At 53.6% G+C, this 27,738-nt stretch overlaps 1 protein-coding gene across 4 annotated transcripts; it reads left to right on the forward strand.

Moving 5' to 3' along the window:
- On the forward strand, nt 1-26,720 carry CDS2 (CDP-diacylglycerol synthase 2). 4 transcript variants are annotated; one of them, XM_040087733.2, is made up of 13 exons: nt 1-71; nt 12,649-12,791; nt 15,029-15,125; nt 15,812-15,909; nt 17,095-17,234; nt 17,606-17,664; nt 18,546-18,628; nt 19,587-19,674; nt 20,037-20,105; nt 20,637-20,789; nt 21,047-21,166; nt 21,717-21,820; nt 22,403-26,720. In XM_040087733.2, exons 1-13 carry the CDS (start codon nt 9-11, stop codon nt 22,530-22,532), a joined length of 1,347 nt encoding a protein of 448 aa, XP_039943667.2. In that variant the 5' UTR covers nt 1-8; the 3' UTR covers nt 22,533-26,720. The 4 variants fall into 4 exon arrangements, with proteins under 4 accessions (XP_039943667.2, XP_039943666.1, XP_058279692.1 ...); XM_040087732.2 differs by lacking the exons at nt 1-71; nt 12,649-12,791 and adding an exon at nt 13,142-13,160; XM_058423709.1 differs by lacking the exons at nt 1-71; nt 12,649-12,791 and adding an exon at nt 13,224-13,242.
- The last annotated feature ends 1,018 nt before the right edge of the window (nt 26,721-27,738 follow it).

Here is a 27,738-nt window from a genome sequence, read left to right on the forward strand (position 1 = left end):
GGTCCGGTATGAGCGAGGCGCGGCTGCGGGCCGGGCGCGGCCCCGGCGGGGCGCGGGAGCCCCAGGACAAGGTGCGGAGCGGCCCCGGGGGGCGTGAGGGGGCTGCGGGCACGGGGAGAACCGGGGAGCGCCGGGGGGAGCGGGGCCCGTGCGCCGCGGGGTCCTGCCGGCCCGCGGTGAGGCCGCTCTGCGGCGCCCGGGCTGCCCCGCGCTCGGGGGATTTGCCCCGCTTGGTTTATTCGCCCCTGGAGGAGCGGATCCCGCCCCAGGGGGTGTTTCGAGGAACGGCCCCGGAGCGCGGAGATCTGAGCGTGAGCTGCGTTTGTGGGATGGCTCAGGTGGGGTCAGGAACCTTCCCTCAGGGGAGAGTTCGGTGCCTCCCAGGCCGTGCCTAGCGAATGACGGGGTGTGGGTTCCAGACCTGCCTTTAGGGAAGGGGTTGGTTCCTCCTAAATCATCCTCAGGGATTGAGGTGCCAGGTTACAAACCTGCCTTTAGGGAAGAGTTTGGTTCCTCCTAAATCATCCTCAGGGACTGAGGTGCCAGGTTACAAACCTGCCTTTAGGGAAGAGTTTGGTTCCTCCTAAATCATCCTCAGGGACTGAGGTGCGAGGTTACAAACCTGCCTTTAGGGAAGAGTTTGGTTCCTCCTAAATCATCCTCAGGGACTGAGGTGCGAGGTTACAAACCTGCCTTTAGGGAAGGGTTTGGTGCCTCCTAAATCATCCTCAGGGATTGAGGTGCGAGGTTACGAACCTGCATTTAGGGAAGAGTTTGGTGCCTCCTAAATCATTCTCAAGGATTGAGGTGCGAGGTTACAAACCTGCATTTAGGGAAGGGTTTGGTGCCTCCTAAGCTGTCCTTAGGGAAGGATGTAGGGGTTTCAAACCCCTCAGGTTCCCTTAGGGAAGACTCTGGTGCCTCCTAAGTCATGCCCAGGGAATGCCGTCCCTGTGAGGGCTCTGTGGAAGTTTCATGAGGGTTGACATTGCCTTTCTCTGAAGGAAAAAGTTTCCTTTTCACGGCAGAAGAGCCCTGGGAAGCAAACCTGGCTCTGTTTTCCTGTGACGTCCCTTCTGTTCCAGCCCCGAGCCCGGCTGGATGCTCACAGTTGCTCATTTGTCACCCTTGTCATCTCTGCTCCTGCGCCTCCCTGAAGAGGAAGGGACCAAGAGGAATAAACAGTCAGGGAAAACTTTGTAAATAACATTTGCAGGGTCACAGGGAACAGAAGCTGGAGGGAAGAGCGGTTCTTGCATTGCTGGTGTTTAATGCACTTACCTTGGGACTGGGATGTTGCCCTCAGCGATATCATATTGATGTTTTCTCCATTAGTGCACGAAGGGAGCAGTTCAGAGCAGCACAAAATCATCAGACAGAATTCTTCTGCAATTTAAATGCCATTTAAATGCAATTTTAATGCGATTTTAATGCCACTTAAACACCTGCTAGGGGCTGTGCGGGCAGGTTTGAGGAAACTTCATGGTGCTGATGTGATCAGGGAGGGATCTGGGACAGAAGGAGCCAGCAGTGGTGGGAATGGGTCACCCTGGTGTGGGCCTGGGGGCTGTGCCTCTCTCACCGGGGCTCTCTGACAACCAGGGAAGGAGCTCTAAGATGGCTCCAGTTTTGTGGTGGTGGTGCAGAGGGTGAGACCTTGAGGTGTGTTCATCTCAGCTGGAATTTACCCTGCAGCAGAAAACCTTCTGGGAGTTTTATACTCCAGAGCTGCGGTGGGAGCTGGGAGACTGGCAGGGCTGGTGCTGCTTAACTGGTGCACAACAAAAAGGCAGGGCCAAGCTGGGATTCGCTTTAGCTGCTCGTGCTGTGCCCCTAAAGAAGGTCAGAGGGCAATCCTGTTATCTCCATGCCTGCATTTTCACGTACAGTGAGCCTTCTGAAGGACTCTGATATTTCCTTCGAGCCGGTGACCTGGAGTGTCCTTACTAGAGAGAGGGAACGTCGATGTTGTGCTGCTCCTCGTAAAACAGCTCAGAATGAATTGCAGGAGGGAAAAAAAAAGGAGTGAAATGTTCCCAGGCAGTGAGGAACAGCTCCTCTGAGGTGCTGAATGTGATGTTTCATAATAGAAGGCAGTGATGGGAGCAGAGAATTTCCCAAAACTGCCGAATGCAGCTGCAGGGAGGTTACCTGGTAACTAATCCTTAGTGAAACCCTCGGTGTCGTGCTTTCCACACTCAGTGGCAGGGTTTGATTTCCTGCCCTGAGATCCAGCAGTTGTGTTTTTAGTGCTGGAAAAGCTTGGGAGCAGCAGAACCACTCGTGTGTGGCGTTCCTGGTGACCTGGGGCTGCCCAGGCTCTGCAGGTGCTGCTCGGGGAGGGAACGCTCCCATTGCTGCTTTGTCACACTCGGAGCCTTGCCAAGGGGAATAATTCAGCATCTTTTATGTGACAGGAACCCTGGAGGCTTCTGGAAAGAGCTCTGTGTTGGCAGAAATGCGTTACAATGGGATGTAAACATCCAGATCGGGGTGTTTCGTGCTTGTTGCCACTTTTCTGTTTCGGCAAAGGGGAGTGAGGAGCTGGTTTCACTTTCTGCTGCTCTGACTCTTGCTCGGTGTCCCAGCTCTGATGTGTCCCCCGGGCTGCCCCAGGAGATCCTCGTGCCAGAGTGGTTTAAAATAGATTTTTGTTAAAACTGCTGTGCAGCACAAAGTCTCTGTCCTGAAGGGAGTGAGGCAACATCTGCTTGTTCTGCTCAGTGAGCTCCCTCTGATCTCTGTGGTGAAAAACCAGGGAACCTTTTCCTGGTGTTGTTGGACCCATTAGCTGAGCCTGAGCGGTGCTGTTACCTGTTAATATTTGAGAGTGGAAAATCACAGAATGGTTTGGGTTGGGAGAGACCTTTAAACTGATCCAGTGCCACCCCCTGCCGTGGGCAGGGAGACCTCCCACCATCCCAGCCCTGTCCAACCCGGCCTGGACACTTCCTGGGACGGGGCACCACAGCTTTTGTGCCAGGGCCTCACAATGAAACCAGTTCCAGTTTCTTGGTACCTTTCAGGTCCCACCCTCTGCCAGAGACACCTTGGTCTTCACAGACTTGTTCTTTTGTTTTGTAGCCTCGTTCATAATGCGAACCCAGAGGTCAGTGCCTCCCCCCTTGTGCTGTGTACATCCCATGAAATTACATTTTCTCTGCAGCTCCCAAAGAAAACAGAAATAACACAAAACAAAATTGTTTCCCTGTGCCTGCTGGGCTCCTGAAGGCTTCTGCTGGTTTGGGGGGATTTTGGGATCATTTCTCAGTAGCTGTGCTTTGTGTGAGTGAGGACTGAGGGTTTTTTCCATTTCCATCGGCTTGCTGGGACACTGCACGAGCAGCTGTCTGAAGTTGGAGGGGGTTCCCAGACATGCCATGGCCTCCTCCAGGGAAGGGGAGTCAGGCTCGTGTGGGCTGCAGGTCCCAGCTGGAGAATCCTGTCCCTGTGCTTGGCTTTGGAGTTTTCCATTTCTGGTGGAAAAGGGGTGACAGTGGCTGCAGGAGCCTGCTTGGCTGGTGGGAGGCTCTGAGCAGAGTGCCAGGGTGGGATGGTTCTGTGTCACCAAGGGTTTGAGGAGGAAAATTCTGGTTCCTTCTGTGTCACCAAGGGTTTGAGGAGGAAAATTCTGGTTCCTTCCAGCCTGGTTTTTCAGTGGCCTGACAACGTGACCTTTGTCTGGCTGCATCTGGTTTGTGTGGTACACAGAATGAAAAACTGGCATCCAAGCCTTGTGACTTCTTGTGCTTCCAGGCATTTATTTCTTGTGCTTCCAGGCATTTTGCAAGAATTCCCTGGTGGTCTGACGTGCTCTGAACAAGCTGAGCCAAGTGAGGGCTGTGCTGTCCCTGCTCAGGAGGGTGGAGCTTGGCTGGGGACAGTGGCCTGGGGAGAGCTGCAGTGGGGGCAGCAGCTCTGATTTTGGCTTTTAGCTCGGGAGAGGTGCTGGACACAGAAATAACAGTGCAGGCACACTGGAGGTTCAGGCAATTTCAAGTGCTGTTACTTCCCAGATTCCAGGAGAGCTCCTGCTGGTTGGGAGTTGGTGATAACAAGAGGAGGCTCTTGTAGGACCAAACCAAAAGAACCACTGCAGTGATGCCTCTCTTCATCTCATCCATGATAAAGGGAGGCTGAAGTCCAAGTTTGCTTCCAGACCCACTCCAAAAGATCATTTTCTTAATAGCTCTTAATCTTATTTTAGGCTGGAATCCAAGCGCCAGTTTGCTGAAGCAGGACCCTCATTTGTTGCTGATGGAGGTTCCCAGTCCCAGCTCTGCTGGCAGGGACACTCCAGCCTTCCCTGCAGTCTGATGCTCCGCTCTGTGCGTGCCTGACAGCTCCTGTGCATCCTTAATTGTGGCCACAGGGACTGGCCTGGGCGTGTCCCTAGTGGAAAAGTGACTCAAATTTAACACCTTTGCAGCATTGCCTTTGGAAGGTGTTTGCCTTTGCCACCCGTGTCTTTGCTCCTTTGTGGGGGTGCCAGGGAAGCGTGATCCCAGGAAGATTTGTCATTTGGAAGTTGCACAGCTCGCTTCCCTTCCCTGTGTGCAGCACGTGTGTGTGACTCCCAATGCTCGTGTCAAACCCCCAAGTTGCTTTTCCTGTTACTCAGCGTAGTTCAGAGCTGGCTTTCCTTCCCTATCCTTATTTCATGAGTGGCAGATTTGTTTCTGTCTGGTCTGGAGGGCTGCTCAGGTGCGTGTCCCCCTTTTTGTGACCGTCACCTCCGGGCTCTGCTGTTCTCTGCTCCTGCTGGGCCTTGGTGGATCTGGGAGCTTCTTCCCGAGCTCCCTCTTGCTGCCCCAGGGCTCTGTGCTTGCTCCTGGATGTTTATTGTTATTATTTATAATAAGATCAGGGTGGCAGGAGTGGTTGGTGGGCGATGTTCCTGCTGTCCCCTGTTGCAGGCTGAGGCACTCAGGCTGTTCTGTGCATGGAACAGTTCTCTGCTCCTGCTCCCAAATGTGCTGCCGCAGATGGAGGGTGCTGAGAAGAGAGAATTTGGGATGTTTCCAAGCAGGAAAAATCCCCGTGCCCCCTGGAGGTAAAACCCTTAAAATCACTGAGTCCCAGACTGGTTTGTGCTGGGAGGGACCTTAAAGCCTGCCGTGGGCGTCAGACCGGGGGACCAGGGTGCTCCAAACCCCGTTGAGCCTGGCCTTGCTGACACCTGAGCCTTCAGTACAGCGCAGATTCGGGTTTGTCAGGTTCACATCTAAACACACTGGTCCAGGTCCCCTCCTTGGTTCGTCCAAATAAACTGGACTGGCAGAGAAATGTGAACAAGACAGTGCAAGGCACCGCCTGAGAGTAAGCAAATTAAATAGCTTGGTAAGTTTTTTATTTTTTTTTCCTCATTATGTATTGGAAAAATCTGTACAAACTCCTGAAGAATGGAGGGTCAGGAGGCACCGGCCTTGGTGTGATTCAGGCTCTCATTTCAGAGGACAAAAATAGCCTTTTCCTGCAGGAACCTCCCAGCGTGAACAGTTGCTGCAGAGCTGTTTGTTCTCCCCAGCTCTCCCGAACAACAGCAGATTGAAATGTCTGTGCAGGCTCCAGCAGACACAGCTCCAGCCCCGCTCAGGCTCTCGGAGCTCTGCTCTCCTGTTTCTGTGTCTCTGCAGGGAAGTGCCAGCTCAGAAATGCCATGGCAGCACCAGGACACCACTGAGACCCGGCAAAACATCTCCCCAAAACATCTCCATCACGTGCTCAGAGGGGAGGCAGGGTCCTCTCTGAGCAGCAGGAAATTCTGGGGCAGTGCCAGAACCACCCAGCGATTTTTGTGCTCCTTTTGTGTAGGCATTAGCTGGTGCCTTTTCCTCCTTGATTTCCTGGAAGCAGCAGCCTCTGGAGTGGGTGCTGGGGGTCCCAGCAGAGAGAGAGCTCCTGCTGAGTCCCAGGGATGAGTGACTTCCACGAATCCTGTGTGACTTCCACGAATCCTATGTGACTTCCATGAATCCTGTTTGTGCTGACTTCCATGAATCCTGTTTGTGCTGACTTCCATGAATCCTGTTTGTGCGGGCTGAGCCTGGCTCCCGGCACATCCCGTGGCTGAACCAAACCAAGCCGGTGCCCTGGGAGCAGGGGATGAATTTTCTCCGCTGTTTCAGCCACTGTGCAAACATTCCTGCTTTTTGTGATGTTGTTATCTGCTAAAGATCTCCATTTTTAGGCATGTCCTGATTTCTGTGCGTGTTTTCAGCTGGAATATGGCTATTTTGGGATGGGGAAGGGAATCCTGTATCGGCATAAATGAGACCTGAGCTTTTTTTGGTTTTTTTCAGACAACAAACCAAGCAGCCAGGTGCCAGCTTGGTGGATGTCTTGGTGGGGGGACATGAGAGACTTGAATTTAATTGCCCTGCAGGTGATGTCACAGCACAAGACCAAGTCTTGCAAAAAGACTCCGATGCTTTTTTGGGACCTTCCTACAAACCAAGCCCAGAAGTTTGATTTTTCCTTCTGGTGTTAATGATCTCCAGACTTCTCTTGTTTCACCCTCCCAAGCTGGAAACCTCTAGGAGAGAATATTCTGTAATTTGGGAATTGTGGGATGAATTTTGGCCGTGATGTCACCCTGGTGGGTTTGGGGGGCACAGCAGCTCTGGGAGGTGCTGTGGAGGTTAGAGAGGGGAGAGGAATGGAGCAGTTTCCTCAGATGTAAATTAGGAATTAAAGCCCCTTCTGGAAAACACTGAGGTTTTCATTACTGAGGCCGCTGGGTTTGTATTCATTAAATTAATTGCGTTTGCTTTGATCCTGCAGATGTGCTCGGAGGTGAGAACAGAGGTACAGTTGGTCCCTTTTGTTCAGCTGTCAGCTCTGCTGCCTGAAAAAGCAACTCCATTTCCCTTTTCAGCATTTATTTTACAATAACATTTTCTGTCACAGTTTTTTATTAAAATCTGGCAGGAAGTCTGAATAAAGTAGTCCCCGGCTCCAAGGAAAATACCTAAATAATGGCATTTTGTGAGCTAATTTAAGCTGCCAGCGTTGAATACTTAACTGTATATCTGTATTGGGCAGAAGATTTTTGGCAGGGAGAGAGCAGGCTCGTTTCTATGGCAACTGAGATCATGTCGTGGATATTTGTGTAAAAAACCCGGTGCTCATTGCTTCCTCTGTGAGAGAACCATTGCAGCGTGAGTGCAAGTTTCTTACCACCCTCTTGAAGGAGTCGAGTTGTTTAAGGGAAGTTCAGAAGAACTCAATTCTCCGTGTATCTTTTCTTCAGGGTGATAAAATATCCGTTGACAAACGTTGCTCAGAGCTGTTGATTTCATAGATAGAAGAAGTGAGCAGGTGTCCTGGATTTTCCCAGCTCTGGCTCAGCAGTCAGGAGAGACAGCCCTCGCAGAGATTTGGGGTTTTACTCTTTCTCCTCGTCATGACTTGTGTAGAAATCAAGAAACTGGGATCAACTCCTATCTCGGTTTTACTCCTGCATTCCTTTTTCCCATTATTCTGTAAGAAGCCTTCAATACTGAGACGATAGATGGAAGGAGCCCCGGGTTCACCTACAGGGTTGGACAAAAAACCCCTTTATTAAATAACCCAGTATGGGTTAAAAGCGCTCAGTGCCTTGAGGGCAGTGCTGGGATGGTGATCCTGGAGGGGATGTGTGGGAAGTGTCCCCAAAGCAGTGCCACAGCTGGGTTCGGTGCCCACCCCAGGGTGCATCAGCTCGGGCTTTAAACTCGTTATTTAGCACCCACTCAGCTGCTTAAACTGATGATTTGTAGGCTGATGGGGCAATTTGCATAAAAGGTATAAAAATAGTGTCAATTACTGAGTCCTCTCTTGTAGCCTATATCTGGCACAATGTCCTACAAAATCTCAGCGGATTCAGGGGGATCTGAGGAGGGAGCAGAGCTCATTCCTGATTCAGGGGGATCTGAGGAGGGAGCAGAGCTCATTCCTGATTCAGGGGGATCTGAGGAGGGAGCAGAGCTCATTCCTGATTCAGGGGGATCTGAGGAGGGAGCAGAGCTCATTCCTGATTCACAGGGATCTGAGGAGGGAGCAGAGCTCATTCCTGATTCAGGGGGATCTGAGGAGGGAGCAGAGCTCATTCCTGATTCAGAGGGATCTGAGGAGGGAGCAGAGCTCATTCCTGATTCAGGGGGATCTGAGGAGGGAGCAGAGCTCATTCCTGATTCAGGGGGATCTGAGGAGGGAGCAGAGCTCATTTCTGATTCATGGGGATCTGAGGAGGGAGCAGAGCTCATTCCCAGTTCAGGGGGATCTGAGGAGGGAGCAGAGCTCATTCCTGATTCAGGGGGATCTGAGGAGGGAGCAGAGCTCATTCCTGATTCAGGGGGATCTGAGGAGGGAGCAGAGCTCATTCCCAGTGCTGCTCAATTGTTTTAAAAGTGAAGATGTTAAATTGTCAGTTTTCCCTCGCTTTGCCTGGTGATTTCTTCCATCAGGCTTAAACTGAGCAGAAGAGACAGGGCAGGAATTCCTGCATTTCATGTCGAGCCCTAACAACGTCCCTTTATGGTGACAAACCTCTTGATCGGTTTCTTTGTGCTCTCTGGGAATAACCTGGCAATGTTTGTGGGAGCTGTGGGTGTTGTGCTGCTCCAGGCCGCTGTTGGCAGTGCCCAGGGTGAAGTGGGGCACAGCTGGGATGACACGGGGGCTCTGCTCCTGCTCGTGGAACCCAGAGCTCTGCAGATGAGGTTTGGGCTGGACGTGCCCTGCAGGCGGTGCCTCAGGTGCCCGGAGATGTGGTTTGACATCGATTTACTATTTACCTGCAACGTCTGTGGGGTGCAGTCGGTGTAAGGATTCATCGCAGGGATCAGGGTGTGACAGGGATCAGGCTGAGCAGGGATCAGGCTGTTAGAGGGATCAGGATGTGGCAGGGATCAGGGTGTGACAGGGATCAGGCTGTGACAGGGGTCAGGGTGTGACAGGGATCAGGATGTGGCAGGGATCAGGGTGTGACAGGGATCAGGCTGTGGCAGGGATCAGGGTGTGACAGGGATCAGGGTGTGACAGGGATCAGGCTGTGACAGGAATCAGGGTGTGACAGGGATCAGGATGTGACAGGGATCAGGCTGAGCAGGGATCAGGGTGTGGCAGGGATCAGGGTGTGACAGGGATCAGGGTGTGACAGGGATCAGGCTGTGACAGGGATCAGGGTGTGACAGGGATGAGGATGTGACAGGGATCAGGGTGTGACAGGGATCAGGATGTGACAGGGATCAGGGTGTGACAGGGATCAGGGTGTGACAGGGATCAGGTGAGCAGGGATCAGGGTGTGACAGGGATCAGGGTGTGACAGGGATCAGGTGAGCAGGGATCAGGGTGTGGCAGGGATCAGGATGTGGCAGGGATCAGGCTGTGACAGGGATCAGGCTGTGACAGGGATCAGGGTGTGACAGGGATGAGGATGTGACAGGGATCAGGGTGTGACAGGGATCAGGGTGTGACAGGGATCAGGGTGTGACAGGGATCAGGCTGAGCAGGGATCAGGGTGTGACAGGGATCAGGGTGTGACAGGGATCAGGGTGTGACAGGGATCAGGATGTGACAGGGATCAGGGTGAGCAGGGATCAGGGTGTGACAGGGATCAGGGTGTGACAGCGATCAGGGTGAGCAGGGATCAGGGTGTGACAGGGATCAGGGTGAGCAGGGTTCAGGGTGTGACAGGGATCAGGATGTGGCAGGGATCAGGGTGTGACAGGGATCAGGCTGAGCAGGGATCAGGCTGTTAGAGGGATCAGGATGTGGCAGGGATCAGGGTGTGACAGGGATCAGGCTGTGGCAGGGATCAGGATGTGACAGGGATCAGGCTGTGACAGGGGTCAGGGTGTGACAGGGATCAGGCTGTGACAGGGGTCAGGGTGTGACAGGGATCAGGGTGTGACAGGGATCAGGATGTGGCAGGGATCAGGGTGTGACAGGGATCAGGGTGTGACAGGGATCAGGATGTGACAGGGATCAGGATGTGACAGGGATCAGGGTGTGACAGGGATCAGGGTGTGACAGAGATCAGGGTGTGACAGGGATCAGGGTGTGACAGGGATCAGGGCGTGGCAGGGATCAGGGTGTGACAGGGATCAGGGTGTGACAGAGATCAGGCTGTGACAGGGATCAGGGTGTGACAGGGATCAGGATGTGGCAGGGGTCAGGGTGTGACAGGGATCAGGGTGTGACAGGGATCAGGATGTGGCAGGGATCAGGGTGTGACAGGGATCAGGATGTGGCAGGGATCAGGGTGTGACAGGGATCAGGGTGTGACAGGGATCAGGGTGTGACAGGGATCAGGGTGTGGCAGGGATCAGGGTGTGACAGGGATCAGGCTGTGACAGGGATCAGGTTGTGACAGGGATCAGGGTGTGACAGGGATCAGGCTGTGACAGGGATCAGGCTGAGCAGGGATCAGGGTGTGACAGGGATGAGGATGTGACAGGGATCAGGATGTGACAGGGATCATGGTGAGCAGGGATCAGGCTGTGGCAGGGATCAGGCTGTGGCAGGGATCAGGGTGTGACAGGGATCAGGGTGTGACAGGGATCAGGGTGTGACAGGGATCATGGTGAGCCGGGATCAGGCTGTGACAGGGATCAGGGTGTGACAGAGATCAGGATGTGGCAGGGATCAGGACATCAGCTTGGTTGCCCTGTGAGATTCCTCAGTCCTTGAGCTTTTCTTTCATCACCTCTTTCCCAGTGGTGGAAGTGAAGAAGGCACAAGTGCTCTTTCCCTTTCTTTGGTCTCTGGGCACTTTGGGAAGCTTCTAATCCTCCTGGCCCCAGGCAGGAATTGCCTGCTTTGCAGTTTGGTGAATAAAACCCAGGGATGCTGCTTGGATCCTGCCTGGCTGGTGACCTGTGTGGGGTGAGGGACGCCAGGACTGCAGGAGAAGCGTGCAGGAGGATTTGGAGTTTAGCCTGCGCAGAGGAGAAGCTGATTTTGCTCTGGCTGGAGCTATTTCGATTGGTCCCAGGGGAATTCTGCAGAGAACCCTTTCATTGGAGAATGCATTGCAATGGGAGAGGAGCCTGTAGCTAAATACAGAACACAGATTGCCCAAAACCTGACCTGTGCTGTGCTGGAAGATGCCAAATCTGTTGTCTCCAGGGACTTTTATCATTTCCAGTCTCTTTGCCTGCTGCCATTTGCAGCTGCCGTATGGATTTGTGTTCCCAGCTAAATGGCACTACATCTCTCCAAAACCTGAGGTCCAAATGAATTTTATGGGTCAGTTAAAAAACACCTGAGAAAATCCAGGTTGCATTTCACTGCCAGCTCCCCGAACCTGTGTGAGGGCTGGCAGAGGCGTTGGGTTGAAAGCAAATCCAAACTCTTCCTTCCCAGCGGATGAATGGGAAGGAGGAGCGTGGAGGGAGGTGACGAGGAGGCGACACTGGGTGCTGCCGGTGCATGGCCGGAGCTCTGCTCATCCCTGGGAATAATCTCTGACATCACCGAGGTATTTTTAGCTGCCTCCACCTGACAGTGCCTCGCTGTCCTTGTCTGATTTCAGATCCTGGCCTGCAGCCATTGACACGTTCCAGCCTGGGGAGTAATTACCTTTTCCTGCTTTAAATAAGGGAGCAGCTCCAGCCTTCCTGCTCTGCTGAACTGCAGAACCCCCTGCCGTGCACTGCACCCAGCAGATTTGGTTGTTTTGGAGCTGCCCCAGGGGATGAAGTCTCATTGTTCGCAGAGCTCCCAGCATTTGTCAGCTCAGCTCCCCCTGAGCTTCCCCTGCAGGCAAAGTCACTTTTCTGGGAGTTTTCAGAGAGCCCGTGGGCTGAGGCCAAGGGCATGGACTCTGCCTTGCCTGGATGCTCCCCAGGGAGTGGCTTTTTCCTTCCTTGCCAGGAGCAGGATGAAGCTGTGCTGCTGAAACGGGGAGCAAAATGTGGAGCTGTGTGTTTGTCCCCCGTTCAGGAGCTGGGTCAGAGTGAAAAGTGCCGCTTGGACTCACCTGCAGTCCCCTTCCCTGCCCTGGGCTGGGGCAGAGCCTTCAGCACCCCGCCTCTCTTGGGTTTATTCACCCCTAAGCACAGGACTTTGCTCGGGGCTGAGTGCTGGAGCAGTCCAAGGGGCAGGGAGAGCACAGAGCACGGGTGTCCCCCTGCAGCACCTCGTTTCTCCCGTGGCCAGAGGGGATGCTTGGGCCGGGGTGATAAGCCAGGCTCTTCCTCCTCAGCTGCCTGAGGATGGGCTCAGCGGTATTTTTAGTGTCCTCAAGTAGTCAGCACTTCAGAAGTCTGTCTGGAAGCCTTGAGCCTGTCCACTTGGAGGCCTTTCTCCCTGGCTTATTTGGGCAGTGTTACATTCTTTGAGACCTGCCTGGGGATCAGGACCTTGTAAAAATTCCTGCTAACAAGCCCCGGAGCACTTGCTGCTCTTGGAGACGCTCATTTATCAACCTCGAGGCATCTGTCATTGTGCAGGGGAAAGAGACCCTCTTCAAACCCCTCTGGATGCCACCTAAAACACCTGAGGATGTTTCTCGTGTGTTTACCCCTGTGTAACTGCCAGAATATTTTCTTCTCCTCCCTCTCTCGTGCAGAAGCGGAGTGGTGGCAAGTGTTGGAGCCAGCGGGCTGGGCCAGGTTCCTCCAGAGTGGCTGCTAAAGCTCCTTGGCTCTCTTTGTCCTGCAGGAGTCAGAGTCTGAGAACAAGCTGGATGGAGAGACAGCGTCAGACAGCGAGAGCAAATCCGAGTTTGGGGGTTCATCCCCAGTGCCAACCTCGGATGACACCCCAGAGGTGCTGAACAGGGCCCTGTCCAACCTGTCCTCAAGGTAACACCCCTGAGCAGGGCTCTGTCCAACCTGTCCTGGAGGTAACACCCCTGAGCAGGGCCCTGTCCAACCTGTCCTGGAGATAACACCCCTGAGCTGGGCCCTGTCCAACCTGTCCTCAAGGTAACACCCCTGAGCAGGGCCCTGTCCAACCTGTCCTCAGGGTAACACCCCTGAGCAGGGCTCTGTCCAACCTCTCCTGGAGATAACACCCCTGAGCAGGGCTCTGTCCAACCTGTCCTGGAGGTAACACCCCTGAGCAGGGCCCTGTCCAACCTGTCCTGGAGGTAACACCCCTGAGCAGGGCTCTGTCCAACCTGTCCTGGAGGTAACACCCCTGAGCAGGGCCCTGTCCAACCTGTCCTCAAGGTAACACCCCTGAGCAGGGCTCTGTCCATCCTGTCCTGGAGATAACACCCCTGAGCTGGGCCCTGTCCAACCTGTCCTCAAGGTAACACCCCTGAGCAGGGCTCTGTCCAACCTGGAGATAACACCCCTGAGCAGGGCCCTGTCCAACCTGTCCTGGAGATAACACCCCTGAGCTGGGCTCTGTCCAACCTGTCCTGGAGGTAACACCCCTGAGCTGGGCTCTGTCCAACCTGTCCTGGAGGTAACACATCTGAGCAGGGCTCTGTCCAACCTGTCCTGGAGGTAACACCCCTGAGCAGGGCTCTGTCCAACCTGTCCTGGAGGTAACACCCCTGAGCTGGGCTCTGTCCAACCTGTCCTCAGGGTAACACCCCTGAGCAGGGCTCTGTCCAACCTGTCCTCAAGGTAACACCCCTGAGCAGGGCTCTGTCCAACCTGTCCTCAAGGTAACACCCCTGAGCTGGGCTCTGTCCAACCTGTCCTGGAGGTAACACCCCTGAGCAGGGCTCTGTCCAACCTGTCCTGGAGATAACATCACCTGAGCTGGGCTCTGTCCAACCTGTCCTGGAGGTAACATCACCTGAGCAGGGCTCTGTCCAACCTGTCCTGGAGATAACATCACCTGAGCTGGGCTCTGTCCAACCTGTCCTGGAGGTAACATCACCTGAGCTGGGCTCTGTCCAACCTGTCCTGGAGGTAACATCACCTGAGCAGGGCTCTGTCCAACCTGTCCTCAAGGTAACACCCCTGAGCAGGGCTCTGTCCAACCTGGAGATAACACCCCTGAGCTGGGCTCTGTCCAACCTGTCCTGGAGATAACACCCCTGAGCAGGGCTCTGTCCAACCTGTCCTCAGGGTAACACCCCTGAGCAGGGCTCTGTCCAACCTGTCCTGGAGGTAACACCCCTGAGCAGGGCTCTGTCCAACCTGTCCTCAAGGTAACCCCCCTGAGCAGGGCTCTGTCCAACCTGTCCTGGAGATAACACCCCTGAGCAGGGCTCTGTCCAACCTGTCCTGGAGGTAAGACCCCTGAGCATCCTCCTGTGCCCTCCCAGGGCTCTGCACCTTTTCCATGGTTCCCCACGGCACTGGGGGCTACTGGAAGCTGAGCAGCCTCTCCCCAGCCTCTCCCCAGCCTCTCCCCAGCCTCTCCCTGCCCCTGAGGCCATGGCAAGCAGCAGGGTCAGGGATTTGGGTGGGAAGGAGTGGGCAGGGCAGTGCTGGGGGCTCTCGCTGCCTGCTGGGTCCTGGCAGGTCCAGGCCTGGGTGGAGCAGACCCCCAGAGCTCGTGGGTGACTTTGACAGCAAAGGTTTGAGCTGTGGGGGTTTTCAGCCCCTGCTGTAACTGAGTTGTGCAGGAATGCTTGAGGAGCTGCACCGGGAAGGACAGGATTTGGGAACAAGCCAGGGATATCCTCCACAAACTGCTTGGGAGGAAATGGCCTTGTTTATATCACAGGAGAAGGTGCCTTTCCTGAGTGTGCTGTGAGGGTGGGAGAGGCTCCCAGCAGGAAAGCAGTGAGGGTACAACGTGCCAGGGGCTCCCTCTCCTCATGGAGAGTTTGAATTCATCCTGCAGCTTGTCCAAGGTGTGGGGGAGCTGCAGCAGACCGGAGCAGAGGCTGCCCTGTCCCGTCTCAGTGCCCTGGCAGGTGCTCAGCTTCCTGCTTTTAGTGAGGCCCGAGTGCAGCTGCTGCAGCCAGGCCTTTATCAGCACACCAAGGTCTCTCTGCACCACTGAGAGGAAACTTGGGGTTTCCAGGGCTCAGTTTCCTTCCTGTCACACACACACACACAGAGCAGAAGTACTGTTTGGCTGCTTTGCTCTGTCTTGTCTTTCTCTGATGTTTTCCTTCTCTTTGGCCCAGATGGAAAAATTGGTGGGTGAGAGGCATCCTCACGCTGGCAATGATCACCTTCTTCTTCATCATCATCTACTTGGGCCCCATGGTCTTGATGACAATAGTAAGTGCTGCAGAGAGGTGTCCTGAGCTCCCCTGCAGCGAGGGGAGGTTGCTGGGGTGGTGGGGAGCTCAGGGCCTCGTGTGCTAGAGATCCTGGAGTCCTCTCTCCATGGAGGAAACCTGGGAGGAATCTGCTGGTCAGTATTTGGCTGCAGCTGGAACACACACAAGGGGATGTTAGAAACCTCCTGCAGGGGAAAGGGGAAGGAAAAATGCCACCCTGAGCTTCCCACGTGGGACTGGGAGGGAAAAATGATACCCTGAGCTTCCAACATGGGACTGGGAGGGAAAAATGCCACCGTGAGCTTCCCACATGGGACTGGGAGGGAAAAATGATACCCTGAGCTTCCCACGTGGGACTGGGAGGGAAAAATGCCACCCTGAGCTTCCCACGTGGGACTGGGAGGGAAAAATGCCACCCTGAGCTTCCAACATGGGACTGGGAGGGAAAAATGCCACTCTGAGCTTCCCACGTGGGACTGGGAGGGAAAAATGATACCCTGAGCTTCCCACGTGGGACTGGGGGAGAAAAATGCCACCTTGAGTATCCCATGTGTGACTGGGAGACTCCTGCAGGGCCGATGGCAGCTGCTGAAGGACCCTGTGCCGTGCACGTGCTTGGTTTTTATCTCCTCAAGGGAAGAGGTGTTTAATTAATTGGAGTGCCTGGCTGTCCTTTCTGTGCAGGTGATGTGTGTCCAGATCAAATGTTTCCACGAGATCATCACCATCGGCTACAACGTGTACCACTCGTACGACCTGCCCTGGTTCAGGACGCTCAGCTGGTGAGTGAGGGCTGCTCCCGTGGCCTCTGTGCCCCTGAGCCCTCACCTGGGCACCCAGGGGGCACAGCCGCAGCCCCTGCGCTGGCAGTGACCTGTGCTGGCAGCGCCTGCAGAGGAAAGTCACAGAATCCCAGCATGGTTTGGGTGGGAAGGACGTTGAAGCTCACCCGGTGCCCGCCCTGTCCTGGCAGGGACAGCTCCCACTGTCCCAGGCTGCTCCAAACCCTGCCCAGCCTGGCCTTGGGCACTGCCAGGGATCCAGGGGCAGCCACAGCTGCTCTGGGAATTCCAGCCCAGCCCCTGCCCACCCTCCCAGGGAGGAATTCCTTCCCAGTGTCCCATCTAACCCTGCCCTGGTGCAGGTAAGGCATTCCCCTTGTCCTGTCACTGCCTGGGGGCTGTGGAGAGGGCAGGACCGGGGCTTGTGGGGCACAGAAACCCCAAAAGTGGGCTCCAGAAAGGGGCTTCTGTGAGGGACAGAGATTCTGGGAATCACAGGGTGTGGGATTTTGGGAGGCACAGGGTGGAGGATTTGGGGAATCACAGAGTGAAAGATTTGGGGAATCACAAGGTGTGGGATTATGGGAGGCACAGGGTGTGGGACTTTGGGAATCACAGGATATGGGATTTTGGGAGGCACAGGGTGTGGGATTTTGGGAGGCACAGGGTGTGGGATTTTGGGAAGCACAGGATGGAGGATTTTGGGAAGCACAGGATGGAGGATTTTGGGAGGCACAGGATGGAGGATTTTGGGAGTCACAGGACAGAGGATTTTTGGGAGGCACAGGGTGTGGGATTTTGGGAGGCACAGGATGGAGGATTTTGGGAAGCACAGGGTGTGGGTTTTTGGGAGGCACAGGGTGTGGGATTTTGAGAGTCACAGGACAGAGGATTTTTGGGAGGCACAAGGTGTGGGATTTTGGGAGGCACAGGGTGTGGGATTTTGAGAGTCACAGGACAGAGGATTTGGGGAGGCACAAACCCCAGCTGTGACCCATCCCAGCCTGGGGCTGAGGCTGCAGCCTCTCCTTGGAATGAAGGAGACAATTCCAAACTGCAGGACTCAGCTCTGGCTGGCAGAAACAAAACGTTTGGGCAGCGTCACAGAGAAGCCTCCAGGCCTCAGGGGTCAGCCACTTCAGGAGCTTTTAGGGCTCCTGCTGACGAGGTTCCCACCCTCCCCAGGTACTTCCTGCTGTGTGTGAACTATTTCTTCTACGGCGAGACGGTGACAGATTATTTCTTCACCCTGGTGCAGAGGGAGGAGCCCCTGAGGATCCTCAGCAAATACCATCGCTTCATTTCCTTTGCCCTCTACCTGACAGGTGGGCACCACCTTGATTTTTGGCTGGGCTGGAGGGAAGAAATCTCCTGCCTGGAGTGCTGTGTGCAGTGCAGGATCCGCAGCAAATCATCTCCGCTCCCCAGGGATGCTGGAAGTTGGCAATTCTTTCTGGAGTAGTGGTGGCAAATCTTTTCCATGAGGTCCTGGAGGAGAAAACTCCATAATCTTCATGGGGGCAGCCAGATTGTTCATCTGCCCAAGCGCTGCTTGGTGTGCCCTCCAAAGCACAGCGCTCCTTTATTCCAGTAAAATCCCCGGCAGCTGTGCAATATCGTGGCCCAAAAGGATTTCTGGCCCAAAAGAATTTGAAGGCACATTCCCACCACAGACTTTCCTCCTCTCTCTCCTCAGGTTTCTGCATGTTTGTCTTGAGTCTGGTGAAGAAACACTATCGCCTCCAGTTCTACATGGTGAGGTTAAAGTTCAGGGGCTGGTGATAAAAATCCAGGGGCTGGTGAGGTTAAAACTGCAGGGGCTGGTGAGGTTAAAAATCCAGGGGCTGGTGAGGTTAAAAAATCCAGGGGCTGGTGAGGTTAAAATTCAGGGGCTGGTGATGTTAAAAATCCAGGGGCTGGTGAGGTTAAAAAATCCAGGGCCTGGTGAGGTTAAAATTCAGGGGCTGGTGATGTTAAAAATCCAGGGGCTGGTGAGGTTAAAAAATCCAGGGGCTGGTGAGGTTAAAACTCCAGGGGCTGGTGATGTTAAAAATCCAGGGGCTGGTGAGGTTAAAAAATCCAGGGGCTGGTGAGGTTAAAATTCAGGGGCTGGTGATGTTAAAAATCCAGGGGCTGGTGAGGTTAAAAAATCCAGGGGCTGGTGAGGTTAAAATTCAGGGGCTGGTGATGTTAAAAATCCAGGGGCTGGTGAGGTTAAAAAATCCAGGGCCTGGTGAGGTTAAAAATCCAGGGGCTAGTGAGGTTAAAATCCATGTTTTGGTGATGTTAAATTCAGGTCATGGTGAGGTTAAAATTTGTGTTTTGGTGATGTTAAATTCAAGGCCTGGTGAGGTCAAATTCAGGTCTTGGTGAGGTTAAATTTGGGGTTGGAATTTCCAGCTTGTCTGTTCAGATGTTCCTTCACCAGTGAGATGTTTGTTGGCAGCTGGGAGGTGCCAGGCCGGTGTTGGCCCCATTGTCCAGGGCAGCTCGTGCTGTTTGTCCGTCATCATTGACAAACAATAATTGCTGAATGAGCTCTGTGAGGGGTGCCCTGGTGCTGGAGCTGTTCTGAGGAGCTCAGAGCACTCAGCTGGCCAGTGGCAGGCTGGACAAGGTGCTCTCCTCTCCTGCAGTTCGGCTGGACCCACGTGACGTTGCTGATCGTTGTCACCCAGTCCCACCTCATCATCCACAACCTGTTTGAAGGAATGATCTGGTGAGTTTGCTCTGTCCCCTGAGCTGCTTTGGTTTCTGCAGCCTGGAAAAAAAAATATCCTGTCTTATCCTAGAATCCCAGACTGGTTTGGGATGGGAAGGGCTTTAGTGATCATCCAGTGCCACGGGCACGGACCCTCCCAGGATCCCACGTTACTCCAAGCCCTGTCCAACCTGGCCTGGGGCATTTCCAGGCATGGGGAGTCCAGAACCCCTCTGGGCAGCCTGTACCGATGCCTCCCCACCATTATAGTAGGAATAAATTCCTAATATCTATGTTTTTTTTTAATCTCAAAACTCGGTTTTGAGTTAAAACCGTTCTCTCCAAAGCAAATGGCCAAGGAGGAGGTGCTTCCTGTGAGGGACCAGCAGATCAAGTGAATCCTCAGAGATTTAGGACTTGCTTTGTGCTGCTTCACCATATAGAGAGGTGTTGTAAAGGAGAATTTTGTGAAGTTGCTGTGAGGTGCAGGGACCTTTCAGATGTCTTTGGGTAGGTGCTTTCTGCTGCTAGCCACAGGTGCCCAGTGGCTGGGAATGCGCTGCTCCTGTGGTGAGAGCAGCCCTGAGAGGCAGGAGCTGCCATCCTCAGTGCAGCTGCTGTGCACGGGGGGGCTCCTCTGGTGACCCTGCCAAAACCAGCAGGGCCAGCCGTGAATTCAGGTTGTGTTTCTCAGGGTGTCACACTAGCCCAGGGTGCTCTGGGATCCTCCTGCTTAGGGCTGAAATGCAGGAAATATTTACACAGGAGGTCAGGAGGGGGTGTCCAGCACCCTGCTGGGTGTGGCTGAAGAGACCCTTCTGGGGACACCACCTGGAGTGACCCCAGATTCCCCTTGGAGCTTCTCCTGGTTGTTCCTTGCGCTGAGCTGGATGCTGGGGTGGTGGCAGCTGCTCCCTGAGCCTCGGAGCTGTGTGATGTTGGCGCTTGCCAATGGTTTGACTCTTGTCCCCTGCAGGTTCATTGTCCCCATCTCCTGTGTGATCTGCAATGACATCATGGCCTACATGTTCGGGTTCTTCTTCGGCCGCACGCCGCTCATCAAGGTTTGGGACGTTTTGGGGGACAAAACGTGAACTTTGGCTCCTTTGGGTCTTAGCTCTGTGCTCCCCCAGCTCCTGCTTTGTGGCCTCTGAGGGGTGTGAAGCAAGTCTCCAAATGAAACCCAGTGTGCATCCCAGTCTTTGAGGCTGTGAGATGAAATCATTGATCCCCTGAGGTTGGAAAGATGATCGAGTCCAACCGTGAATGAACCATCTCATACCGAGCTGTTGGGGTCAGATCCTGACCAAACTACCCTCTGTGGGTTGGTGGCATCCCTCTGTGTTGCCTCAGCGGTTCACAAGTGAGGAAGGGCTGCAGAGGTGCATCAATAATTGTCCCTTTGCTCTCTCTCTCTCTCTGGCAGCTCTCCCCAAAGAAGACCTGGGAGGGTTTTATCGGAGGATTTTTTTCCACCGTTCTCTTTGGATTGTTGGTAAGTGGCTGTCACTTCCCCCACGGGAGTTTTCCCTCCACAGGGTCCTGGTGTTCTGTTTAAAAGATGCAGTCAGGCTTGAATCTCTGTCAGATATTTCACCTTTTCTTGCTGCCCAGGGTTTGAAGCAATCCCTGGCTGTGTGCAGGCGCTGCCGATGGAGCCGGAGGAAGTTTTTAATCCCTGTTAGACCCTGTGATGTGCTCATTACAATAATTAACCATTTTCCCTCTGGTGCTGTTGGGTGGTGCTGTGCATCGTTTCGGGGGCTGTGTGGGGAATTCCACACTCCTGGAGTCTTTTCTCCCTGTGTTTATGCCCCTCTCTGTGGCTGCTGTTGCTGTCCCTCCACCTCAGGGTGCAGCCTCGCTCTTCCTCTGCCTTCAGCCAGTTACTGCTGCTCATGGGAGTAATCTCCTTAATGAAGCTGGGAATGTGATTCCCTCCTCCCTCGTGTCCTTGCACGGCTTTTCCCCTTGAGAAATCCCTGGGGAAAGCATGAATCCTGTTCTCTTTCTCTTTTTCCTGGAGCTGTCCTACGTCATGTCGGGGTATCGCTGCTTCACCTGCCCCGTGGAGTTCAACAACGACACCAACAGCTTCACCGTGGACTGCGAGCCCTCGGAGCTGTTCCAGCTGCAGGAGTACAACATCCCCGTGGTGCTGCAGTCTGTGGTGGGCTGGGTACGACCCTCTCTGTTCTCTGGCTCTTATTTAGCGGGGTAGGGTCTCTAAGGAAAGAGCAGGGCTTGGTTTTGGTGTGAAAGAACAAAGGCGCATCCAGAAAAAAAGGGGGAGTGCGGCGGCAGTGCCTGTTGTTGATTGAATTATCACAAGCCTGGTGGGACATCAGCCCACCTGAAAGCCAGCTGAGCTAAAGCCTGGGGGGCAGAGAAGGAGGGGCAGGCCCTGAAAATCCTCCTGTGCTGTTTCTCCTGCAGAAGACCGTGCGGATGTACCCCTTCCAAATCCACAGCATCGCCCTCTCCACCTTCGCCTCCCTCATCGGGCCCTTCGGGGGGTTCTTTGCCAGTGGCTTTAAGAGGGCCTTCAAAATCAAGGTGAGGATGGAGATTTTGGGGAGGAAACACAAAGTGGGTGCTGCCACACGAGGCAGCTCCAAGGGAAAGGAGGGGAAGGGAGGTTTGGTCAGTCACAGATAAAATGCTGGAGCAGGATCTGGGGTTTTTGACCAAAAGGAAAGAGACCTTAAGATTTCGGCTGTGATATTCTAAACCCCGCTGTGGTGCAGGTAGAGGAAGGAAATTTTGCAATCTGAGGTTTCCCTTGATGTTTTGCAGGCTGGTTTCACATATAAACAGCCTGTGCTCAGTTTAGATGCCTTGAAAGGCAAGGCAGGGTGGCAGCAGATAAACATTTGTCTTCCCTGACCTTTGAGTAACAGCTGAGTTGAGCCTCGCTGCCCCTCAAGCACCGGCAGCTTCATAAAGGAGAAGCTTCTGGAAGCCGGAAGACATTAAACAAAATGTTTCCTTGGTCTGACTTTGCCTTCTGGGAGGAACTGGGGCAGGGGGTGAGCGTGGTGTGTGGGGGCGCCAGGGCGAGCACAGAGCCTGGGAAGGGCTCAGTGCCACCCCTCTGCCCTGACAGGACTTTGCCAACACCATCCCGGGGCACGGGGGGATCATGGATCGCTTCGACTGCCAGTACCTGATGGCCACCTTTGTCAACGTGTACATTGCCAGCTTCATCAGGTGGGTGAGCCCTGCACAGGCTGGGATGAGAGGCCCTTGTGCTCTCTGAGACATTGAACAGCTGAAAATACAAGGCAGAGGAAACTGGGGCTTGAGGAGGGGAAGGATCTTCAGCAGAGCTGGAAATGCAGCCCTGGCTTCCCCGTGGGCTGTTTTATTCCAGTCCCAGTGAAACTCCTCCGTGTCCCTTCTGGGAATCCTGGACAGGTTTCTGGAGTCAAACAAGCAGGGAAATCTAATTTTGCAGCACTGACAAGCATTCTGCAGCCAAGCACAGAGGAAAGGAGCCTGTGGTTCCATGAAGGATGTGCTGGGGGAGCTGAGGAGCTGTCTGTGTGGCTGCTTCGAATTCTGAGGGGGAGCATCTGCTGATGAGATGCACAATCCTCTTCAGATAGATCGGGTTTGGGGTGTTATTTTGTGTTTATTCTGTGCTTTTTGAGTGCATTTCCACATCCCACCGGGAGTTAGGCTCCCAGGGTAGAGCTGGGGGAGGAATGGACAGCGCAGCAATCAACCTCAGCCCGTTACTCCGATGGAATTCACTGGAGCCCCATTGCTGACGATGCTCTTGTGTTGCAGAGGCCCCAACCCAAGCAAACTGATCCAGCAGTTCCTGACCCTGAGGCCAGACCAGCAGCTCCACATCTTCAACACGCTCAAAGCTCACCTGGTGGACAGGGGAGTCCTGGGGAGCCTGGAGGACGCGTAGACAGGAGGAGGTGGTTGGAGCAGGACTGAGAACAGACAGGCCTCCTCCAGGGAATTCCTGGCTTGCCTGATTGGAGACAATAACAAGGCCTCATTTCACTGTAACTTTTCTTCCTTTCTTGGTAAATGTTTGCATTTGTGGTTTATTTTTTTTTTTTTTTTAAATAATATATTTATAGAGCTTTGGTTCAAACGAGCAAATCTTGGGTTGGTAGCTGAGGAGGAGTTAAGGCTTGGGAGGACTGTTGGGTGGGGCAGGAGGGTGTGACTGTCCCGGTGGATTGTTCTGAGCCCTGGGGTGTGTGGGCAGAGTTGAGCTTTCCCTGGGAGCGGGTTTGGCAGGGAATGCAGAGCCTGGGGCTGTGCTCTCCCCTGGCCCTTGTGCTCAGGGTGGCAGCTCTGGGGACCCTGCTCCTCTCCAGGGACAGCTGGGAGTACGCTGGGAATTGTCCCAGCAGTTCCTGCCGTGGGAATCTCCTTGCACAAGGATCTTGTACTAACCCAGCCCCATTTCCTCTGCCCAGCCCTGCTCCTGCTCTCACCTGCTGCTTCTGCAGAGCCTCTCACATTCCCTCCCTCCAGGGCTGCTGTTTCGGCAAATCAGATTTTTTATAACCAATTAAACCAGAAACAGACTGGGGATGAGGAGTCGAGGAAGTGGCAGTTGTGTGTGGGAATGTGGGAGGTTCAGATTCTTCCAAAACTGATGGAAGTAAGTAAGTTTTAAAGAACGTTGAAGTTCCGTTGAGCAATTCCTGCCAAGTGAGAACAACTTTTAAACAACTTGGTTTGTCTTTCCCCCATTAAATAACCTTCAAAAACCACACTTCTTCATTTATCCAAGGTTGGGAACCCCACACTGGGATATTTGAAGTAACCTGGGGAGCAGTTTCCAGCCAGTTTTGTTGCTGGGTGGGCTCCAGCTGCAGCTGGGGGTTTTGTTTTCTTTCAGGGATCATGTCTGTTTGTTACTTGAGTTGTAGAAGTCGTGCTGCTGAGTTTACCACGGTCTGTGTTGCGTTTCAGTCTGGGTCCATTTCTCTGCAAGTCACTGTCCTGCTTCGCTCGCTGAATCTTGTCAGAAATAGTTTGTTCTTTATAGCCACAAGTTTTATCAAAGTCCTTTCCTTTATTTTGTCATGCTTTTTTATTATTTAAAAACGAGGGCCCTAAAGATTTGAAAACTTTTCCTTTTTTTTTTTTTTAAAAAAAATTTGTTTGTTTTGTTTTGTTTTTTGTTTTATCAGCTAGTGAAAATATCCCCATTTACACCTCCTGCAATGTTCCCAAACACGAGCTGACTCTGATTTTCATTCTTTCCATTGTCTGTGCATGGGAGAGAGAAAGTTTACCTTATTTTAACCTGGGGAACGAGTGACAGGGAGAGCTCACACAGAAGTACACTGATGTTTTCAAGCAATTGCTGCCACAAAATTTCAGCCACAGCCCCCCCAATGTGAGACCTGCGCCTGCTGAGAGCTGGCTTGGCATCAACAGAAAACAAACCACCTGAAAATACCCCAAATTCAGAGCCTTTACTCCATGTTCTGATGATGCCACTGCCTTCATTTACCTGGGTGTGTGTAAATGTGCAGCACAGGTCCCAGCCTCTCTCCTGCAGTTCTGCAGGCCTGTGGAGGGCTCTGCTCCTCCCCTGAGCAGGAGCTGAGGTTTGGGCTCCAAATGCACAGGAAAGCATCTGGTGGAAAGCACAGGCTGCAGAGAAGGCTCTGTTCTTACCAAGTACTGTCAGTTGGTGCTGGCAAAGTTCTGCACTGAGCCACTTCAGGGTTGGGTTTGGTGTTGGCAGAGGTTTTTCCTGGTTGTGGACACTGTTCCCTTCCAGCTGGAATTAGGCAGGGGTTTGTTTTCTGTCGATGGAACACATTTTGGTCCAAGCCCCTGATACAGAAACTGCAGAGGGGAATGGAGCTGCTTCCATCTGGCATTGCCCAGGGACAGTATTTGGGCCGTGTTTAATGAGGGTTTGCCTGAGTTCAGCGAGGCCCCTGCCAGGAGCACCCATGGGAGCAGGCTGGGGGTGCCAGGGTTTGCTTTGCCATGGGCTGGACCAGCTCCTGCTGCTCTGCATTTTCCCTGCCCATTGCCAAAACCCCTTGCTGTGGCTGTTGGGTCACAGGCAGGAGCGACAGTGTTGATAAATATTACAAAGGTGTGCTCTGTTTTAGTGACAAATTCCTTCGGTGGGTCTTTAGTCCCCTGCTCGTCTGCTTTAAACCTTTTGTTCCTCTTCTGTCGTGATCAGCGGGGCAAAGCTTTGCTGCAGGCTCTGCTCTGGGGCAGGTCTGGGCTGTAAATGCTGGATGTGGGCACTGGAGGGCAAAGCAGTTCCACCGAGCAGCTGCGAGAGAAGCGGCAGCAGCAGCAGCTCTGCCTGTGGGTGGCTTCCCTGATCGGACAATTCCTGAGCAGAAGAGCCCTGATCAGCTTTATTCCTGCTTCTTCCCTTCCAAACCTGGGCTGGTCCTCACGGGGAAAGCTGCCTGGGAAGGGTTTCCTGCGAAGTGAGAGGGAGCAGTGGAGGGAGGGAGGGAGGGAGGTGGCGGGTGTTGGGATTTGTTTGAGAGTTGTGCAGCTGAACTCACAGGATCGGGGGTTGGATCCTGGGTTTGGGTTGGAGAGGGCCTTAAAGTCTTGTTCCACCTCCTTTGCCATGGGCAGGGAATATCCCCTCCACGTCTGATCCCGAGCACTGCCGGGGATGGGGCGTTCGTGACTCCCTGGGGAAAGATGAAAACTGCTGTTCCTGACTTGGGCTGCTTCTGAGAGGGGAACTCTTGTCCAGGGATGTGCAGCAGCACACGGAGCCCTGCAGGAGCCTGGTGATGCTGCAGCTCTCGGGAATTTCGCTGTGGAGGGGCCAGAGTGACCCCAGGGATGGTGGGTGAGGAGAGCTGGGGGAAGCTCTGCAGCTGCAGGGCTGCAGCTCAGCCTGGCACAAAAGAATGGCTCACAGTGGGCTCCAGCAGCGGCAGGGAAGCTCCAAAGGGAAGAGCAGAGCAAGAAAGGGGAGGTGGTGCCAGCTGGGATTTGTGTGTGTGGGCTGGGAGAAAGGGACAGGAAGGATTTGCCTGGTGCAGAGGGCACAGGCTGGTGTGGGAGCCACCTCTGCCCAGTGTCACTGAGCCAGGGAGCTGGGAGCAGGCACTGGGATGGCACTGGGAGGCTGCTGGGCAGGACACTGGGCACCCCCAGGGTTGGTTTGTTAGGGGCTGGTTGGGTTTGGACGCGTTTGACCCACAGCTGTGCCAGGCCTGTGGACACCTGGGTGGGAATTTGCTTTTCCTGCCTGGCTGTAGCCCAGGTGAGCTTGCAGGTGGGAGGCAGGGGCCAGCCCACGCTCAGGGAAGCACCAGGCCTGGGTTCTGCAGCCATGCTGTGGGATCAGCCCGGGCTAAACAGAATTCCCAGGGCTAAACAGAATTCCCAGGGTTAAACAGAGTTCCCAGGGCTAAACAGGCATTCCGAGGGATAAACAGAATTCCCTGGGATAAACAGGCATTCCCAGGGTTAAACAGGCATTCCCAGGGTTAAACAGCCATTCCCAGGGTTAAACAGGCATTCCCAGGGTTAAACAGAATTCCCTGGGATAAACAGAATTCCCAGGGCTAAGCAGGCATTCCCTGGGTTAAACAGAATTCCCAGGGCTTAAGCAGGCGTTTGCAGGGTTAAACAGAATTCCCTGGGTTAAATAGAATTGCCTGAGCTGAGGGGCAGCTCTCCTGTGGCTCGTGGAGCCGGGCTCCTGCAGCATCCCCCCAAAGCTTGGCTGTGGAATCCCATTCCAGGGAATGTGCCCCGTGTGCCCTGTGTGCAGGGAGCCCCCCGAGCCTGGCTGGGGGGATCCTGCCCTCTGTGTGGGAGCAGGGCAGGGCTGTGTGTGCCCACCCAGCCCCTCCTGGGGACAGCTCAGTCCCGAAAACCCGCGCGTGGAAGCCCCGGGGTGGCAGCTCTGTGCTCCTGTAATCCCTGTGCAATTCCCGAGCTCCGGCCTCTTCCCACCACCGGCTTCTTTCTCTGTGTGTTGTTCTTTTGATTCCAGTTTTAGCTACACACGTAGAGTTGCCTTTCTTTGACCGAATGTTCGAATGTGAAATATTGTATATTTTAAAGTATTTACCCTATTTATATACTGTATGTTACTGTTAAATAAATATAAATTCCATTATCCGGGGAGGAGTTTCATTCAGTGCTGTGGGATGCTCCACCTTTTCCAAACTCACATTCCTTGCCCTGGAGCTCCCTTTCCTGAGGGATTTTCTGGAGAGCAGACCTGGCTGTGGCAAGGACACGGGTGGGCAGGCCTGGACCGGAGCACGAAGAGCCACATTCCCTGGGGATTTGGGGTGACCCTGGGCTCGGATCATCCAGGTTTATCCTGCTCAGTGGTGAGGGAAGTGTCGGCACTGCTGCCCCCTGCAAAATCAGCTCGTTTCACCTGAAGATTTCACTGGGAATGTTAAAAATCCTTGCGAGTTCCCCTTACCATGAGTTACTCCTTCATTTCAGCCCTTTCTCCTGACTTGCCGGGGGTCAGGAGGGCAGAGTCCTCTGTTTACCCAGCAAAACGCTATTTTTAGCTCTGGTGTTATTTTGTCTGTTTTTCGACTTATCGGCTAAGCCAAAGCAGCCCCTCGGCTGCCTCTCAGGGCTTCCTGTCACTGCGTGGGCACTTGCAGGCAAATTCAGCCTCCAGCAGCAGCAGAGCTCGATGGAGGTGACTCCAAACCCAACTCCCACATTGCTGGGCGGCAGTATTCAATGTTCAACATTCAGTGTTCAATATTCCGCATTCAGTATTCAACGCTCAACACTCAACGTTCAACATTCAACATCCAACATTCAATTTTCAATATATAACATTCAACATCCAACGTTCAGTGTTCAACATTCAGCATTCAATATTCAACATTCAGTATTCAACATTCAACATTCAATATTCAATATTCAATATATAACATTCAATATTCAACATTCAACATCCAACATTCAACGTCCAACATTCAATATTCAACACTCAGTATTCAACATTCAATATTTAATATTCAACATCCAACATTCAATGTCCAACGTTCAACGTTCAATATTCATCCTTCAACATTTCAACATCCAAGATTCAATATTCAACACTCAGTATTCAACATTCAATATCCACATTCAATATTCAACATTATATTCCACATTCA

This window comes from Hirundo rustica, chromosome 28 (genome assembly GCF_015227805.2).
Source record: "Hirundo rustica isolate bHirRus1 chromosome 28, bHirRus1.pri.v3, whole genome shotgun sequence".
In the NCBI taxonomy this organism is placed as follows: domain Eukaryota; kingdom Metazoa; phylum Chordata; class Aves; order Passeriformes; family Hirundinidae; genus Hirundo; species Hirundo rustica.